The 19,441-nt window shown below is 46.2% G+C and overlaps 1 protein-coding gene and 1 long non-coding RNA gene across 5 annotated transcripts in view; one reads left to right on the forward strand and one right to left on the reverse strand.

The window, feature by feature from the left end:
• Positions 1-9,135, reverse strand: part of Oxsr1 (oxidative stress responsive kinase 1) — an 89,511-nt gene extending 80,376 nt beyond the window's left edge. For 3 of the 4 annotated variants that reach the window (XR_015626733.1, XR_015626734.1, XM_087562507.1), the window contains exon 1: positions 8,711-9,135. Coding sequence is in view for 2 of the 4 variants with exons in the window: in XM_087562507.1 (XP_087418633.1) it covers positions 8,711-8,780 (70 nt within the window). In the remaining 2 variants the exon portion in view is untranslated. 4 annotated transcript variants of the gene reach the window in all.
• A 477-nt stretch (positions 9,136-9,612) lies between these two features.
• Positions 9,613-12,864, forward strand: LOC120094290 (uncharacterized). Its single transcript, XR_015628113.1, has 3 exons — positions 9,613-9,722; positions 11,149-11,234; positions 11,747-12,864. It is a non-coding gene; the product is annotated as an uncharacterized LOC120094290 (long non-coding RNA).
• Positions 12,865-19,441: the final 6,577 nt, after the last annotated feature.

Raw genomic sequence — 19,441 nt, forward strand, 5'->3', positions numbered from 1 at the left:
CTGGCAGGCAGGTGTACATGCAGATAGAGCACTCATGTACTTAAGTAATAAAAATAAAAATAAATAAAAGCTAGAGCTTCAAATGCAGCTTTGTGTTCTGTTATCAGGGAACTCTGGCACGTATGTGAGACCTGCCAGCATCACTGGGTCCTGCATGGGCCCATCACTGAGGGCTGGCTGAGTACAATACCGGGGTTTAGTCAGGGAATCCCCTCTGACAGAGAAGGCAAGCGAGCCATGGGCACTGAGCAGTGAGCGCTGACAGCACAGACAGCACTGACAACCATGACATACAGTGAGAACACTGCAGCCAATCTCACTGTGCTACTCTGAAATTTTCCATTTAAAAATCTCAGGTAATAGGCTAGAAAGATGGCTCAGCAGGTAAGAGCACTGACTGCTCTTCCTGAGGTCCTGGTTTCAAATCCCAGCAACCACATGGTAGCTCACAACCATCTGTAATGGGATCTGATGCCCTCTTCTGGTGTGTCTGCAGACAGCTACAGTGTACTTATAATAAATAAATAAATCTTTAAAAAAAAAAAAAGCCACGTCTAATCCTTCCCAAAAGGTTCTACCAACTGAGGACCAAGTGTTCAGATATATGCGCCTATGTGGGCCATTGTCATTCAGACCACCACGGTGGAATAAGAGAACTAACTTACTTACAAGCTGACCTCCACTCCCACATGCATGCCCATACACATGCACACACAGATCCACAAGGAAAAGTTCCTACAATGACTGAGACTCCCACGGCCAAGGTCTTGTATCTCAACCACACTATCTCTAGAATCTTCACCCGTGTGTTACCTCACTCTGCTCTTGCCACACCTACCTCAAGCTTCTCAGAGTCCCGCTCAGTTCCTGCTTAGAACAAGCTTTCTACAACAAACACACCAATTACTGCTTCATGCCCTTCAGGTCTTTCCTCAGTCCTAAGCTGAGGCTTCCTGAGGTGAGGCTTTCCCTGACCTAATCACATTGGCACTCTCACTTCAGCCTCTAGCAACCTGCAATCCTTCATCATAGCAGGACCATATAACTTCAGGAAAGGAAGGATTTCTGGGTTTGCTTTCCCTGTGAACCCAGACCAGTGCCTGGTATACAACAGGTGTACAATAAAGACTTGAACAAGGGGCTGGGGATTTAGCTCAGTGGTAGAGCGCTTACCTAGGAAGCGCAAGGCCCTGGGTTCGGTCCCCAGCTCCGAAAAAAAGAACCAAAAAAAAAAAAAAAAAAAGACTTGAACAAATTAATCAAATCATGGGCTATTCTTCGGGGAAAGAAACTGCTCAGTTAGGAGAGCATGGAGGTACCCAGTCTTGCTTTACTGTCATTGTCGTGCACACTGATGATAAATGAGCTCTTACTGTTGAGCATCTTACACACCTTTGCTTCCCGTCTAGTCATTACAATAATCCCATCACTCCGCTATCACTGACCCCACAGCAGTACACGCAAAGTTAGGCCTTAGGACTGGGCTAGAGATGACTCAGGTTAAGGCACACAACCATCGTAACTCCAGTTTCAAGAATCAGACACACTCTTAAGGCATCCTCATGTGTGCACAGACCTACACACAGACAAAACACAGATACACAATTATAAATATTTTTAAAAAAAATGTAGGTCAACCAGTTAGTGCAAGGCACAGCAGGTTTGTTTTTTTTTTTTTTTTTTTTTTTTTTTTTTTTTTTCTTTTTTTCGGAGCTGGGGACCGAACCCAGGGCCTTGCGCTTGCTAGGCAAGGGCTCTACCACTGAGCTAAATCCGCAACGGGCACAGCAGGTTTTAAGAGACTGAAACTATCTGACATTCCAATACTCTGCTCTTAACTGGTTCGTAATTATCTCTTGAAATTAACACTAACATTTATTACCTGCTCACTGTTCACCAGGTTAGTTCATTTACTTGCGATGTCATATTTAATTATTTTAATTTTTTAATGTAGTTAACTAATTCTTTACAAGAAAACTCTGGGTATCATTCATCTAATTTTGGGTTGCTTTTTATTTTGGTTTTTTTTCTTTTTTTTTTTTTTTTTTCTTCTTTTTTTCGGAGCTGGGGACCGAACCCAGGGAACCTAGGCAAGCACTCTACCGCTGAGCTAAATCCCCAACCCCGGTTTGTTTTCTTTTTTAAGATTTATCTATTTATGTTATATATAAGTACTCTACTGCATGATCTGCATGCCAGAAGAGGACACCAGATCCCAAGATAGATGGTAGTGAGGCACCATGTAGTTACTGGGGATTGAACTTAGGACCTCTGGAAGAGCAGACAATGCTCTTAACCACTGAGTCATCTCTGCAGCCCTGATTCACCCAGTTTTGACAAAAACAACATACTAGCTTTATTTTCAACTTGCTCCTATTTTATTGAAGTAATAACGTACTACCCAGTTAAAAAGCTTCATTCCCCAGACCCTTTTGCAATGACATTACACAGTTCAAACCAATTAAACAGAAGTAACCAATCAAGGCTCCCAGGAAGAGGCTCTCTGAAAGGTGCTAACTCATCTGTCAAGGCTTTGCCTTTCTGCTACACTCGTCTGGACGATGCAAGTGTGGAGTGAGAGGTGACCATGGAATGAGTCACAGGCTGGGCTGGGAGGTGTGAGAAGTCGAGAGACATAAGGTCTGGAGCACTGGCTACCTCAGGCTGCCTATGTAGGAGAGAAAGTTCGGAACTAAACCACGGCTATTTGTTTATGTTACATGCAGACAAACGCAGTGTCTGCTCTGACTCCAACAAGCTGAGGATCTAATGATGGCCTCACTGAGCTCTCCCACCCAACTAGGCAGAAAACAGATCACCACAGACAGAAAGAACATCAAGTCCTTCACAAGTCTGCATGTGGAAACCACGATTTTAAAGATTCAAATGAAAAGGTCATATTAAAATGGTAAGGAGAAAGTAAAGAATAAAGCTGGAGAGGTACCTTTGTCAAAGCTGGGTGAACTGTATTAACCAAAATCAAATCTTAAAACCAGTCTAAAGTTCTCCAGTTTAAACCTAATTGGAAGTAACCGGTCATTACTCAGACTCAGATATGACAGTAAAAGCCACATGGCACAGTCCTTCCTTGCCTAGGTGGATTCTGCAAGGCTAGTTTTTGTCTGTCATCATGATGCAGTGTTAACACCACCGCCCGCAGTGCAGTGTACAGCCTTATACAGGTATACCCTGACTAGCAGAAACCCTTAATCCACCAAAACTTGACTGAACCTGACAGGGGGAGAGGGGACATGCAGAGATGTAGCAGCAAGGTGCAAAGCAGATTCCAAAGTTTATTACAGGACTCCAGTTCTAATCATGGGACTGGAGAATGGCTCAGAGGGGAAAGTGACTTCGCAAATATGAAGACAGAGTTCAGACCAGCCCCTGTGTGAAAGCTGAGGCTGTGTCTGTGACCCCGGCACAGGGTGGAGGGTAGGGGTGCAGAGACAGGCAAAGTGGGGAGCCATAGGAGATACCCAGTGTCCACCTCTGTCCTCCACACAAGGGATGCACACAACTGCATACATAGATGTACATAGACCACCAAGCCCCCTCCCACACATAAATAAATTTTTTAAAGAGCTGAAATCACATAGAATGCCAAGGTTCACAGCAATATCAGAATCTGAGAAATATGAGACAAAGGAGTCAGACATGATAGTGCAGGCCTTGTAACATGGCTCTGAGAGGCAGAGGAAGATGGTTCTCCATGGGTTCGAGGTTAGTCTGCTCTACATAGTGAGTTCCATCCAGACCCTGTCCAAAAAAAAAAAAAAAACAAACCAACTATTTTAGGAAACAAGCATTTAACACAAGCTGAACAGTATACAAAACAACCACTCTCAATTCAACAATAATCCCCATAACAAGTACCAAATGCACGATCACAAAGCTACTGCGTGGTAAAGACAAGGTTACTCAGTCTAACCCCAAATTCCTTATTTTTAAAATTGCTTCCACACATATCAAATACAGTATGATCGTGCTAAATTCTTTTTTTAAACATTCTATTTTTCTGTGTGTACACACACGTACACACACACACACACACACACACACACACACACACTCACAGAGGCCAGAGTAAGGAGTCAAATCCCCTGTACCTGAAGTTACAGGCAGCTGTGAGCCATCCAACACGGGTTCCGGGAATTGAGCCTGGGGCTCTGTGAATAATAGCAAGTGATCTAAACTGAACCATTTCTCAGTCATAGTACACTGACATTTTCTAATGCACAGCCAGACTAGAAATGAGCTCAAGTTACTAAACCATTGATCAACTATGATAGTAATACCTTTTACAGTCATCATTTAGGAAACTTTAAAGCTTGCAAAAACATCTTTAAGATGATAAATAAAATCTTTGAAAGGAAGCTTTTGAACTCTGACCTGTATGTTTAACATGATCCCAGGGCAGGTTTCCTGTTGTTTCACCATAAAGGAGAACAAGGGGCCAAAGAGAGGGCCCACAGGGTAAAGGTACCTGGTGACCTGAGCCTGATCCCCAGAACCAACGTGGTAGCATGAGAGAAAACTCCCAAAAGTTGTTCTCTCGTATTCTATACCTCAATGTCTTTGAGAACAAAAGAAGGTGGTTTATCTCTCACCATACCAAAAAAAAAAAAAAAAAAACAAAACAAAACCTCGAAATATATCAGACTTAGATGTCACAGCTACAAGTAAAATGCTTAAAGAAAATATCAAAACACCTCTATGAGATTGGGTTAGTAAAGATGTCTTAGGTATTATCTACACCAAAAGCAAAATCAATATAAAAAGAAACTTTAGGGGGCTGGGGATTTAGCTCAGTGGTAGAGTGCCTACCTAGGAAGCGCAAGGCCCTGGGTTCAGTCCCCAGCTCCGAAAAAAAGAACCAAAAAAAAAAAAGAAACTTTAGAAAATATAAAATTGTTAGCAAGGCTCAGGCCTATAATCCCAACCCTCTGAAGCAGAGGCAGAGAGGCAGGAGGGTTGCCTCAAGTTCCAGGACAGCCTGATCTACCTAGGCAAGTTCCAGGCCAGTACATAACTAGACCCTGTCTCAAAACAAATTAATAAAAAAATTAATCAAAATTTCTAGAGCCAGGCATGTTAGCATACTTTTAATCCCAGCACTTGGGAAGCAGAAGCCAGTCTGGTCTATATAGGGAGTTCCAGGTCAGTCAGAGCTACATGATAAGACCTTGTCTTGGGGAGAGGAGAGGGAAAAAGAAATGAAAAGAGAGGGAGGAAGGGAGGGAGGCAGGGAAATAAGAAGGGAGGGAGAAAGGGAGGGAGGGGGGAAAAGGCCACCAATTCAGACAGCCTGGGCTCCAAGGAGGAGCCTCAAAAAAGTACTGAAGTGCAACTCAGGTAATAAAATTCAAGGTGAGCAAGCACATGAAACGATCCTCACCATCATTAGTCCTCAGAAATGGAGTAAGATACCAATTCACACCCACTGCAGCAGCGAGATAACCAGAGAGACAGGGCTAGCCATGCACTTCAGCAGCAAAGCACGCGCTTAGCATGTGTGAGGCCCTGGTGCTCCCCTGAACACAGGATACGTTCACACATACAAAGACAAACTGCAGACTGCTAAGCTTTAGAGAGAAAGAATTCTCACACAAAGCAGTAGAACATAAAACGGTGGGAGCACTCTGAGTGAACGTTTTGGTAGTTTACAGACAGAAGTTGAACTTACTATTATGACCTTGCAATTCTACTCCTGGGTTTCCACATTGTCCAATAAGACTTGATAATACTAATAGGTTTATTCCAAACAGTCAAGGAACAGAAACAATCCAATACCCACCAACTGCTGTCCAATTAAAAGGAACTATGTATAACCGTTACTGCGTGCTATGGGACACGGCTGAGCCTCAGCAAATACGCAAAGTAAGGGATGACAAACACCAAGGAGTTCACATTATGTGATCATCCTATATGAAATGTCCAGAGGAAAATCTATGCAGGCAGAAAGTAAGGTTTTAGCTGCCTGGGGCTGGGGCGGAACAGGGAGTGAGTTACAGCTAATGGACATGAGGCATCGTTTTGGAATGAGAGAAATGTTCTAAAACTGGATTGTGGTGACGACTGAACAACTCTGTAAATTTACTAAAATAATACTGAACTTTAATCAGGTTATTTTATGGGATATATAGTATATTTTCACAAATATAAAGTTTTAAAAATAAGTGTGCTATGTGACAGAAGCCAAACACCAAAGGTCACATTATTATAGAATCCTATTTAAGTAAAATGTCCAGAAAAGACAAACTAAAAGGCAAAAATAAATGTGTGGTTTCCTGGGACCGGGAGCAAGAAGCACAAAGGAAATCTCCCTGGGATGACAGAGATAAATAATCTAAAGCTGGATGATGTATTTGCTGGCTACACAGTAAACATACTAAAAGAAGAAAAATCACATTATGACTGAAATTCATTGTATTAAGTCAGACAATACAGTTTAAGGTTTCTTTTTACTTTTTATCCATGTGTATATGTGCACATCTATATCCAAATGCCCCATATGTACAAGTGCCTGAGGGCAGAAGCCGTCCTCAGAGCCCCTGGAGCGTGTATTACAGGCAGCTGTGAACCGCCTGGTGTTGGTGTTAGGAACCAAACTCACGGCCTCTGGAAGAGCAGTGCATTCTCCTAACTGCTAGGCCATCTCTCCAGCTGGCAGGCTGTTTTGTAAAAGTTGACCAAAGCATGCTGGTGTTCTTAACCCAGGATGAGCTGTGGGCCACCTTGTGACTGGGTGGGAAACCATTCTCAGAACTAGCAGTACCTTTGCACTGCCCACTCAGACATCCTGTCCTACAGTTATCATGGGCAAGTGTCGCTAAATCCCCACGGCCCTTGCAGCTCTCAGTGTTTGTACAGAACAGCAAAAGCATCAGGAATGATAAGTACAACCTGTCCTCTCACCCCAGTCAGGCTGTAGACAAGCAGGGGATACACACCCCACCAGATGGAAAGGACAGTGTCACTCTTCCAGAATAACAGAATCGCCTTTCTTTACCGTTCTGATGTCACTCTGGAATCTCCCATCTAAACCCTTCCCTCGTTATGAAATTAAGGTCCCAAGAATCAAGAGTCTTTACAAAACCAGAGATGTACCTAGCCCAAGCAGTACATGCCAAAGACCCAACATGCATCAAGGTCAGGCCTACGAAGTGACCTAAAGATGAGAGTCTTTATGTTTTATTACACTTCTTGGGGGTGGGGGATGGACTATAAGCTTCTCCTTGCACCACTCGGGTTCCAGGAATGGAACTCGGGTCATCAGGCCGGGTGGATAAAGTATAAAGCTGACATGTTGAGAAATGGCAGCAGCCAAGTCGAGCAACCTGAGACCTGCCTTAAAAAAAAAAAAAAAAGAAAGAAAGAAGAAGAAAAAAAAATGGGGGGCTGGGGAGATAGCGCAGGGTAAAGTGTTTGCAGAGGGAGCACAACAACCTCAGTTTGGATCCCCAGCACCCATGTGAGGTGTGAGGCCCAGGAACCCTGTAAGGAGCCTGAAATCCAAGTGCTTCGAGGCACAGACAGAACTCTAGAGTCTTCCTAACCAGTCAGCCGAGCCAAATGGTCAGTTCCAGATCAACTAATGACACTGACCAAAAAGAATGTGTGCAGCTAGCCTTTACACGAGCACACAGTCCTACAAAGAAATTGGGTGGCTTTTTGTTTTTGTTCTTAACACAACAGTGAAATAAACACTCTGAGATTTTTGGCCGGTCTCTTATTTTAAGGCAGGATGCTATCAGTATAGACAGACTTCTTCCAACACACAGGGGTCCACTCGTGTCAGCTGAGTAAGCCTTTGTTTTACTAAACCCATCCCCTTCGATTTCTATGGCCATCACTGCTGGGCTACAAATCCTCCCTCATTCCTGGCCCCTAAACCTCCTCAGGCACTATGCGCCTCTGGGAATGACAGTCCATTTCGGTGTCGACCAACTGGTATTCTCGGATACTGTAACCAGATTTACAGTGCGAGCCATGGTCCCTGGTTGAAGCCCTCCAAGGACAACTTGAAACTCCAAACCTTTACCATAGTTTCAAAGGTCCCTGAGATCAATGTGCGCCCTCTTTCTGGCCCTACACTTATCAAGAACTTTCCTTCTCCTCAAAGTCTACATATTTCCTTATTCCTCAATGGAGGGGAAAGGGCGATCTTCCTTCGACTCACTTCAGGGTTCAACTTGAAAGTCTTTACCTCAGAAAAACAAATTCCCTTAAAATCATTGTCCAAATCATTCCTTATTATACCATCATTTCCTTCCGGCCACCTACCGAGACCCGTTACCGCTTTTCCATTCTTTCTCTGCAGTTGACGTCTGCCTTCTTGACCAGAGAAGTGAGTTGTAAGGAGCCAGAGGCGAGTCTAACCTGTTCAGCACCGGGTACCTGCAGCTTCCCTCAGCCTCACCCCTGCAAACCAGTGCCATGTACACTTGAAAGGGTCGTCGCGTGGATGGTTGATACTGGGATCAAGTGCACATAGTCCACAATCCCAGAGCCACACGGCTCTGCCCACGAACCCCAGTGGCCCCTGGACCAGGCCTGCCTCCCATCCACATGGCTCTTCTGCACAGGACGTATCTGTCTCAGGTACGCTTCACCCTCCGGAGGGAGCCCCACCCTAGGCGCACGCCTCGCATCAGTGCCCAGCAAGGCTCGGGCCCAAAACCCCCGCGCGTCGCCCCTCGGCTCTCACCGATCACCTCCTGCAGCTCGTAGTCGTCCCTGTTGATGGACCAGGGCAGGGCGCTCGAGTCCTCGGACATGACGGCTGCAGCGCCTGGCTCCGTGCTTCTCACGCTTGGGGCTCTCGGGTCACCTCGCCGCGCGCCTCCCCACGCCCAGCCGCCCCCAACCCGCCGCTTGGCCCAGCCTTGGGGCGCACAACGCCGGGGCGCGCGGGTCAAGCGCGGGCCCGAGGCGGGGACGCGCGGCTGCGGCCGAACTCGCCTCCTGCGGCTCCGTGTCCCGCAGTCCCCGGCCCAGCCCACGAGCCGGCCTCAGCCTCCGCGGCACCGCGAAGAGAGCTTCTTCCCGGCCCTGCCCCTCCGTCCCGCCCTCCACCCGAACCCCAAGCACGGGCCAAACTTTCCCTTCTCCCTCCACCTGCCGACACGCAGCGCGCTGACGTCACCACGCCGGGGAAACCCAGCCGCGGCCCGCCGCCTCTGGCCGCCATCTTGAGTGTGGCTGAACAAGAGGCGAGCGAGAAGGGAGCCGGAGAGAGTAGAAGTCGATTTTTAGATGGAAAATACTGCTCGTAGAGGAGTTCACGAAGGGCTTCTGAAAGCCAAAAGAGAGCAAACTGCCTCAGAACGAGGAGCCACACCAAGCATGGCGGCCACCGAATGCCAAACCGAGGGAGCAGAGCTTCCTCTAGCGGGTCGGGGGGGGCGTTGCCGCTCTGCTTTGCCTTCATTGGTTGATTTGAGGAAGCATGAAAACGGCAACTGGGACGTGTGGATGTCAGTCATACTTTAGTCCCGCCTCCGAGGAGCTTGACTCGCTGTTCCTCCGGAGCGCTAAAACCTTTCAGGACCCGGTTCTCTGAGGTGACGTCACGGCGTCACGGTCACACCCTCGCGACGTGCAAACCGCGCCCCGGGGTGTGGAGAAGCCCGAGGGAGCGGCCGGGTGGGGTACGCGGATCACGGCCAACTAGGATAAAAGGTCTTGCGGCCTCCCAAGTGGAGCCGGAAGCTCGACCGGTAATGACATTTTTTTTCCTAAGGCGGAAGTACTCTGAGCCGCCTCCCGGATCCGGGTGGGAGCGGGTTCTGTCTTTTCTCAGCTTCAGGTCTAAAGAGCCAATTAGCACCTGCCTCGGAGGCCTGGGTTAGTTGGCTCTGCCCAGACGTCGCCTTGACTGTTCAATGATTGTGTCACGCGACTCGGGGGTTACCTCAAGGCCCCGGCCCTAGCTTTTGTCATCCTCACAAGAAAGAAGTTCAGTTTTCTCGGCCTTAGAAGATCGCGCTTTGGTGAAACAAAACATAGAAACATCAACCTGGATAGGGTCGCTGCGGAGCAATCGACTGAGCTCTCCAGTGGGAAGGCCTTGAGCACATCTGGTCGATAGGTTTGTAGGACATCTCATGAAGAGGTGCCATTTGGGCCATACCTCGCAGGACTCAGATGATTTCGACCAACAGAAAATGGGAGGACAGAATAGTCCAGTCCCAGCAAAGGAGCAAGGTCTTGCTGTAGACTTGTTTCAGCTACTGTTAGTGACGCGTTTACTGCGTGGATACTTTTTTCTTACTGGGGAAGAAGAGTAAAAGTAACATCGAAAAGAAGTGGGAAAGGATTGGAATTCTCAAGGTAGAACGACCAAATAAATAAACCAAAAGTAGTCTGGAATTGTTGGGCTGCGTAGACCACGGACAAACTTTACAGTTTTCTTTCATTGCCTTGAAATTAAAGAAATTTTATAATTTACGACTGCCTCCTCTTCCCTTCCCCTAAGAAATGGAACTACCAGTTTCGTGGTGAAATTTCAAGATGCTGGTCGTAATATTGTTAGATAACACTACAGTACACTCATTAATGTGTTCTTGGTTTACGTCCTCATACATGTACCTTAGTGGATTCGTAGAGCAGGAATCTCCTCTATAGATCTGATCATTTTGTTTCCCCTGTCCCTGACTTTCTCTCTGTAGCCTAATACAGGTTACAATAACATGATTTTAATGAGCAAGGAAGCCAGGAGTTGGGTATTTGAGGCCATAAGCCTTTAGAGTATCTTCCATGTGAGCACTGTCACAACAGTGATCAGGGACTTAGTCCCCAACTCCCCTTTTTTTTTCTGGAGTGTGGAGTTTTTGCAGTAAACAGTAGAGGGCATATAAGTTAATAGTTAAACATTATAAGTCATAAAGCACCATACAGGAAAGATGTACTGTGATAGCAAATAGGGAGCCAGCTATGTAAAGTGTGCTTTAAATAGGAGGTTTGAACTATTTTTGAAACTATTAATAAAATTATGGTTTTCTTCTACCTATGGCTGTGACCCCCTTGATAGTCAGAGGAAGAGAGGAAAGGAAATGAGCAATGGTTCTACAACCCTGATCCTTATATCAAAATATTCCCCACGTCCCACCCTGGTTTCCTGAGAGTATGGCATATTTTTCACAGGAGAAGAATCTTGTTTTCCCACATTCTCAAAAGCATCCCTGTGTTGGTTCAGATCCCTTCCTCCGGAGTGAAAGTTTATTGACTGGGTAAGCTGAAGAGGCTCTCTAAAGAATGGAAGAGTTGAAGGAAGGGAAGGATAATTGTTGATGGGTGCATTAGTGAGGGCTTAGTGTGTGGGTGATGGGCTTTATTCTGCCAAGTATAACCTAAAAAGCCACAGAACACAGCCAGACCATGTCGGTACATCTCTAACGCCAGCACTCAGGAGGTGGAGGCAGGCAGATCTCTTGAGTTCCAGGCTGGCATGGTCTACAGAGCGAGTTCCAGGCCAACCAGGGCTGTACAGAGAAACCCTGTCTAGGGGAAGAAAGGAAGGAAGCAAGCAAGCAAACAACCTACAGAACACATCTCAAAACTGTTGTATTAAGAAACCAGCGACAAGGAAGGGTCTTGAGACTGTGGCTGACGGTAGAGTTCTTACTACCCTAGCATTCATGAAGGCCAATCCTCGGGGCCACAAGAGGAAGGGAAAGGGGTGAGATATTAACCAGGAATATCTCCGTCCTCACAGTGTTAACTCTCCCACACCTCTCCGTAGCTCAGCCCTGGAAGAGCAATGCTTATGGGATCAAAGCACACAGGTGGCTCCCAAGACTCTCAGAAGGCAAGCTCTGCAACAGGCCAAAGAACATGACCTACCACCATCCATCCCTGGACTGAGAAGCAGAAGAGCATGTTAAGGGCTGGAGAGACAGCTCAGCGGTTAGGAGCACTGATTGCTCTTCCGGAGGTCCTGAGTTCAAATCCCAGCAACCACAGGGTGGCTCACAAACATCTGTAATGAGATCTGATGCCCTCTTCTGGTGTGTCTGAAGACAGCTACAGTGTACTTACACACACACACACACACACACACACACACACACACACACACACACATATACACATCGTTTTTTTAAAAACAAAACCTGTTAGGTCAGTGTTTTGTTGATCAACCACATGAACTGATTGTGGAGGAATGTACGTAAACTAGGGACTGCCAGCTTGGTGAATCCAGATCACAAATGTCCACAGTGACAGACACTTACGACATGCAGGGTAGGTGTGAAGGGGATTGTAGGGAAGAAAGAGTCCATGCCAAAGTGGAATCTCAGCATCGAACTGGGCTCTGAGCTAGGGAGGAGTGCCAGGTTCTTCCAACCTTGCATCACAGCAGCTTAATTAGTTCAGGCTAATTGAACGCAAAATGGGAAATACTTGGTTGAGGTGGCTCGTTCCCAGGTGCAGGTTGCAAACAGCACCTGTTAACAGGTTTAGTAGGCCTTGCAACCTGCCTACTTCACTCCTCCCTCGGGACCCTCCTACCTTCAGGAACTCATTCTCTTGCAACCTATATCCATTGTGTCCAAAAACAAACATATAAACCTACTTCAAAGCTGGGCACAGTGACAGATTCTTGTAATCCCAGAATTTAAGACATGGCCACAAGAGAGCAAGGTCACCCTCAGCTATATAAGTGAATGCGTGATCAACCTGGCTTACATGAGACCATTTCAACTAATTGTAAATCTAACTAAACATTATGGTGTTTATTGTGGCCTCATCCCCATGGCCTCTGCTTCTGTTCCTGCCCCCGGATTCCTGTCTTGAGTCCCTGCATTGGCTTGCCTCTATGACAAATAACTCTGTAAGACAAATAAACCATCTCCTCTCCAAGTTGCTTTTTGACCATTTTTAATCACAGCAGCATATAGCAAGTTCCAGGACAGGATGGGCTGGGTTGGGCTGGGCTGGGCTGGGCTGATTGAAATACTGGCTTTAAATATGTGTGTGTGTGTGTGTGTGTGTGTGTGTGTGAGAGAGAGAACTAAAATAGATATTCCACCTTTCTCCAGATTAAAAAAAAATTTCAAATGAGAGAATATTCCGTGCTTGCCAAAATGAAGGACGACACAAACTCTCGTCCTGTGCTAACTGGGATGTGAGTTGATGGAAGACATTTGGAAAACAGTTTGATTACCTTGGCAAAGTAAAAACCATGCTTCTGCTCCGAACCCCAGACTCCACTGTACAGTCTGCAGCCAAGATAAACTCTTGTGCATGTATTTTAAGCAACATATCCAAGAATACCTACAGCAACATTTTAAAGGATGGGGAAGTAAGGAAACCACACAAGAGAACTGTGAAAGTACTAAGATAATTGGTACTATATAGCAGCAGAAATAGCTTAAAGGGCTCTCAACGAAGATAGAAACAAAGTAAGAGCACCGTCCATCAGACAGACAGACAGACAGACAGAAGAACCCAAGCGTGGCAGCACAGCCCTTGTCTCGGTGTTTCTATTGCTGTTACAAAGCACCATGACCAAGAAACAAGTTGGGGAGGGAAGGGTTTATTCAGCTCACTCTTCTGCACTTTTCATCACTGAAAGAAGTCAGGGCAGGATCCCGGAGTCAGGAACTGATGCAGAGGCCATAGAAGGATGCTGCTCACTGGCTTGCTTCCCTAGACTCACTTTCCTTGGCTTCCTTATAGAACCCAGGATTACCAGCCCAGGGATGACACTACCCACATAGGCTGGGTCCTCCCCCATTGATCACTAATAAAAACAATTGTCCTACAGCTGGATCTCATGAGACATTGTCTGAACTAAGGCTCCTTCCTAGCTTGTGTCACGTTGACACAAAACCAACTGGTACAGCCCTCTTATCCCTTCACTAGGGCAGGACAATCAGAAGTTCAAAGTCCTTGGCTACACAGCAAGTTCAAGGCTTGACTTATACAAGAAACTCTCAGACAAAATAAAACAGAGTGAAGATCCCCGAGATGCACCGGGGCCTTCCTTCTAGGCCCTGAGATCCTTGGGGGCCTTCCTTCTAGGCCCTGAGATCCTTGGGGGCCTTCCTTCTAGGCCCTGACATCCATGGGGTTATTCCTTCTAGTCCTAATCAGGTCCCTTCTCTCCTTAGCCTTCACACTTTTTCATCCCTCTGTCGGGAGCTGTGAGAGGAGCTTCCCTAAGCTCTTCAGACTCACTTCAGGCCTCAGCTCCCATAGCTTCACCTCTGAGAAACAACTGTCCTTAAGATTAAGCTGACTCTTCCAGATTACTCCTCATGGGAACATTTCACTCCTTTCCCTCGCAACCTACCAAACTCGATCCTTTCGTTCCTTTCTCTTAAGAATCGTTAACTTTATTTTATATGTGTGAGCATCTGAAGGCCTGCGTGTATGTATGTGCACCATTTGTACGGCCCACAGAAGCCCCAAGAGGGGATTGAATTCCCCAGACCTTGAGTTATAGATGACGGTGGGTCCGCCATGTGTAGGCTGGAAATCAAACCTGGATCCTCCACAAAAGCAACGGTGCTCTGGACTACTGAGCCATCTTCCCAGCTGCCCTTTTCATTGCTTCTGACTAAGTGTCCACCTCTTTAACCAGAGAGAAATCTATGTTGTGATGTTACCTTGGTCCTTTTCCCTGGCACTATGGTCTCTCTGTACTAGCATATCTGAGGATGAGGCCAACTGATGTGCTTATATGTGGAACCCATCCACAGACCTCTTGCCCTCCTTGTTATCAGACTTTTTTAAATAAACTTCTTTTTTTTTTTTTTTGGAGCTGGGGACCGAACCCAGGGCCTTGTGCTTGCTATGCAAGCGCTCTACCACTGAGCTAAATCCCCAACCCCTTTATCAGACTTTGAGTCTGTCCAAATCCCTGGCCAACTGACATATGGATTCATTACTCCCCACGAGGAAATCAGATCTGTACGGTGAGACGTAAAAACATGCCAGGAAGTTTGGTAAGGTAGAGCAAGTTGAGACCCAGAGACTAGGTGGGCACCTTGAGGCTTAGGTGACCCCCAGCTCCCTGGTAGACTCCTGACTTAGGACACTCAGAGTGTCTGGGCAGCGGCATTGTGGGTAAGAAGACTCCCCTGTGCCTTTGGATAAGCTCAGCGTACAACACTCCATTGCACAATGGGAGCCTGAGGTGCCAGTCCAACTAGATGGATCGGTGTGGCAGGTAGCTGGTGCTCAGATTGGCTGACTTGCCCTCTGCCTGTACCTCTGGTGTGACCTTTAGCTTCTTCGAGGATGCTGCTTGCTGTGGATTGCCAGGTTGTCGCTTTCCGATTGACCATGTATGATCAACGCGATTCCAGAACCCCATCTTTGTTGGGGTAAATATTAACAAATGAATTAACCAAACCACACTATTGCCGGCTCTGGTGGGCCCCATGGCATCTGCAGGGTATTTTCATCTCAATCAGCAAAACGTCTCCACCCAACTCCATACATTCCCTATCTCCATCCCACATTGCCGGCTACTCTCTGGGCCCCGCAGAGATCTCACCATCCATCTAGTTCCCAAAGTCGGTCGCTGCCACGCCAGTTCCATACAGAGACCACCTATCTCGCTGAGGACTCTGCTCACATTCCCAGCATCCGGCCCCTGTGGTTATAGTCACATCTCCCAGTAACCCGTTAACATCAAAACTCAATAAACGTGTAATTATCAATCAGACTTATATCAGTAAATCCTCACCCCACAAAATGTCCAGACAGTAAACTCAGAGCCAATTAATATTGATATAAACTGCCCACCTAGGTAAGACAAACTGTCCTATAAAAGTCCATCCCTTATAAAATCTTCTTAACTACCTGTGGCCCTTTAAGGCCACACAGATGTGGGTCGTCCTTCTCTGCCTCTATCTTGGTTCTTCCTTCTCTTCTCTCTCTCCTCTCTCCAAAGCTCTGTGCCCGCCTTACTTTTTCACTGCCTAATCAATCACAGGCCTTGTCTTATCTTGTGCCTGCTCTCATCTGCATATAGATCCACATATCTTCAGGCCATTCCCAGTACAAGTTATTGCATCGGGTACCAATGAGAAATAAATGACAGGACCTGGAGAGATGGCTCAGTGGGTAAGAGCACTGACTGCTCTTCCAGAGGTCCTGAGTTCAAATCTCAGCAACCACATGGTGGTTCACAACCATCTGTAATGGGATCCGATGCCCTCTTCTGGTGTGTGTCTGAAGACAGCTACAGTGTACTCATAGACATAAAATAAATAAAATCTTTTAAAAAAAAAAGAGAAATAAATGACACCGTCAAAGTGGATAACTTGAGAAAAGTTTGGCAAGGGAGTTCTTTGCCTAGGGAAGGCAGGACAAAGGAAGACGGAGGGACGAGGGTAACCCCTCCAAGCTGGCTGCTCTGGAGAAGCCTCAAATGATGCTGGGATGGGGACTTCTAGAAGCAGAGGGGTGGGTACTGGAGAAGCACCTGAAGTGTGGCCTTTCATAAAGACCAGTCACCAGCATCCCCTTGATAGGAGAGCCCAAGGTTATGTAAATACCCCTGCATTCTCCTCCTCCATTTGAATCTGCTGGTGCTGGCCCATTAGCAAACCAGAGAATCGGGGGACCCACAGTCCTCCAAGGTCTGTCAGTATTTGGAGGCATAGAGCCAACTGGAGGACAAGAGGAAGAGATACAGAGAAAATGCATGATTTGCACCCTACCTAGATTCATTTAAACAAACAAAACATTCACTGGTTTACATGTCTGAAAACTCAAGCACCAAGAAAGCTTGACACAGGGCTCCCAAGTGCTGCCCCCAGTTCACCTCCGTTTCACAGGTCTGTGCTCCAAGGCCCCAGAACTCAGCCTTTTTCACTCAGCATCCTGGAGTCTTTCAGAGGCTTCACTGGTCCTGGTTAAGGCATATGACTTGGCTGAGTTGTGTACTCAGAAGACTGGAGCTAGTGTTGAGGGAAGCCATAATACACAGCCTGAAGAAGGATGTTGCCTCTGATCTATGGGTCAGAGCGTCTCAACCTGGAGTCACTGAGAAGCCTACTGAATTACTTATTTTTCTCAGTGTGGTGGTTTGAACATGCTTGGCCCAAGGAGCAGCACTATTAGGGTGTGGCCTTGCTGGGGTAGGTTTGTCCTTGTTGGAGGAAGCATGTGATTGTGGGCGTGGGCTTTAAGACCCTCATCTTAGCTGCCTGGAAGCCAGTCTTCTCCTGCAGCCTTCAGATGAAGATGGAGAGCTCTTAACTCCGCCTGCACCATGCCTGCCTGGATGCTGCCATACTCCCACCTTGATGATAGTGGACTGAACCTCTGAACCTGTAAGACTGTCCCAATTAAATGTTGTCCTTATAAGAGTTGCCTTGGGCTGGAGAGATGGATCAGAGGTTAAGGAACACTGCTTTTGGGGCTGGAGAGGTGGCTCAGCGGTTAGAAGCACTGATTGCTCTTCCAGATGGTCCTGAGTTCAACTCCCAACAGCTACATGGTGGTTCACAACCATCTGAAATGGGATCCAATGTCCTCTTCTGGTGTGTCTGAAGACAGTGACAGTGCACTCATATACATTAAATAAATAATAATTAAAAAAAAGAGTTGACTTGGTCATGGTGTCTGTTCACAGCAGTAAAACCCTAACTAAGATATTCAGTGCTGTGATAAAAATCTGTAAAGAAAAGAAAAAACAAAGCAGCTTGAAGAGAAAAAAAAGAAATCCCCTCTCTATTCATCCATACTGATAGCCGAGTATGAGCATAGAACCTCAAAAATGCTGGTCAGATGTTGGGTGCACATGAGGCATGCATGAGGTAAGTGGAGAGAATTCGAGAGAGGGAGAAAGAGAGAGAGTATGAGAAGCGTGTGCGTGTGTGTGTGTGTGTGTGTGTGTGTGTGTGTGTGTGTGTGCGCGTGTGTGAGTGAAAAGAGAGTGCATACCGTGACAGGAACTCCCTGCAGCAGGCCCAGGTAGAGACATCTCAGTAGCCCATGGCAGCCCTTCATAAAAAACAGTTGTTCTCATTTCTCTTAACCTTAGCCCTGGACAACAGCTATATAGATTTTATTTGTGTGTGATTGCTTTTCGGTTGGCCTCAGTGTGCATAATTATTCTATTATATCTCACTTTCCTATTTCTTTCTCCTTCTGCTCTGGTGAATTCTGTGAAACTAGATGTTCCTTGATGTAATGATTCTGTTTATTTTTTTTTAAGATTTATTGGGGTTGGGGATTTAGCTCAGTGGTAGAGCACTTGCCTAGCAAGCGCAAGGCCCTGGGTTCGGTCCCCAGCTCCGGAAAAAAAGAAAAAGAAAAAAAAAGATTTATTTATTATTTATATGAGTACACTGTAGCGGTCTTCAGACACACCAGAAGAGAGCATCGGATCCCATTACAGATGATTGTGAGCCACCGTGTGGTTGCTGGGAGTTGAATTCAGGACCTCTGGAAGAGCAGTCAGTGCTCATAATCATTGAGTCGTCTCTCCAGTCCAATGTAATGATTCTTCAACAATTGAAAATTGAGGCATAGGGGCCCAGCTCATTGCACCACAGTCCTAATGGCCCAGGTGCATGCTGTGTGTTCTCATCTTGGAAACAATGTAATATCTGCACAGTGGGAGTTCCAGATCAATGCTTGACTTGCCAAGGAAGTTTGAAGAAATCATTAGAAATGAATTAGAACCAACATTGGGACCCCAAGAAAGGAAAAAAATTGAAGTTATGAAATAAGTTTTGTACAACATTTGGGAGTTCCTGGATAAGCAAGTATAGAATACACAAAATAATATACTAGTAAAACTAAGTCAATACACTGGGACTCTTACGAGAGTCATTGCGTGCAGCGTGCAGAGACAGAAAGCTAGCGGAACTACTGAGCTAAGGGTTAACTTGATTCTTTCTGGCCACTGCCTGGCAGTTTTTGTCCATGTCATTTATCATTAGAGCCTCACAGGAAAATGCAAGTAGCTGACCTCGGAGCTCTGAAGTATAATAAGTCAAAAGGTAAAGTTTAAATAATGATAAGTTTGCAATTATTATTATTCTGACCACAGGCCTGGGAATAGGGGAATCTTGAAACTTTGGGGAACAATTGTGATTCTTAGTTCTTTGTGGGATGTGGTTATTCTTTTGAATTTGATTTGGCAATGATTAGGCAATGTCTTTTTTTTTCCTACCTGGTTTTGGAGAATCAATAGAAGACTGGGGCAAGTTAAAGGTGAGAGAGCAAGTGGGGAGAAAGAGAGGTGCACATGAGGTGTGTATGAGGTGAGTAGAGAGAAAGAGAGAGTGTGTGAGGAGAAGACTCTGTGTGTGTGTGTGTGTATGTGTGTAAGGAGAGTGCGTGTGGTGTGTAGGAGTGTGGGAGTTAAGAAAAGCAAAGTGCGCAGGAGAATACAGTGTGTGCAGATGCAAACTGCAAGCCATCAAGAGAGAGAGAGAGAGAGAGAGAGAGAGAGAGAGAGAGAGAGAGA

Source organism: Rattus norvegicus, chromosome 8 (genome assembly GCF_021556685.1).
Source record: "Rattus norvegicus strain SHRSP/BbbUtx chromosome 8, alternate assembly SHRSP_T2T, whole genome shotgun sequence".
Classification (NCBI taxonomy): domain Eukaryota; kingdom Metazoa; phylum Chordata; class Mammalia; order Rodentia; family Muridae; genus Rattus; species Rattus norvegicus.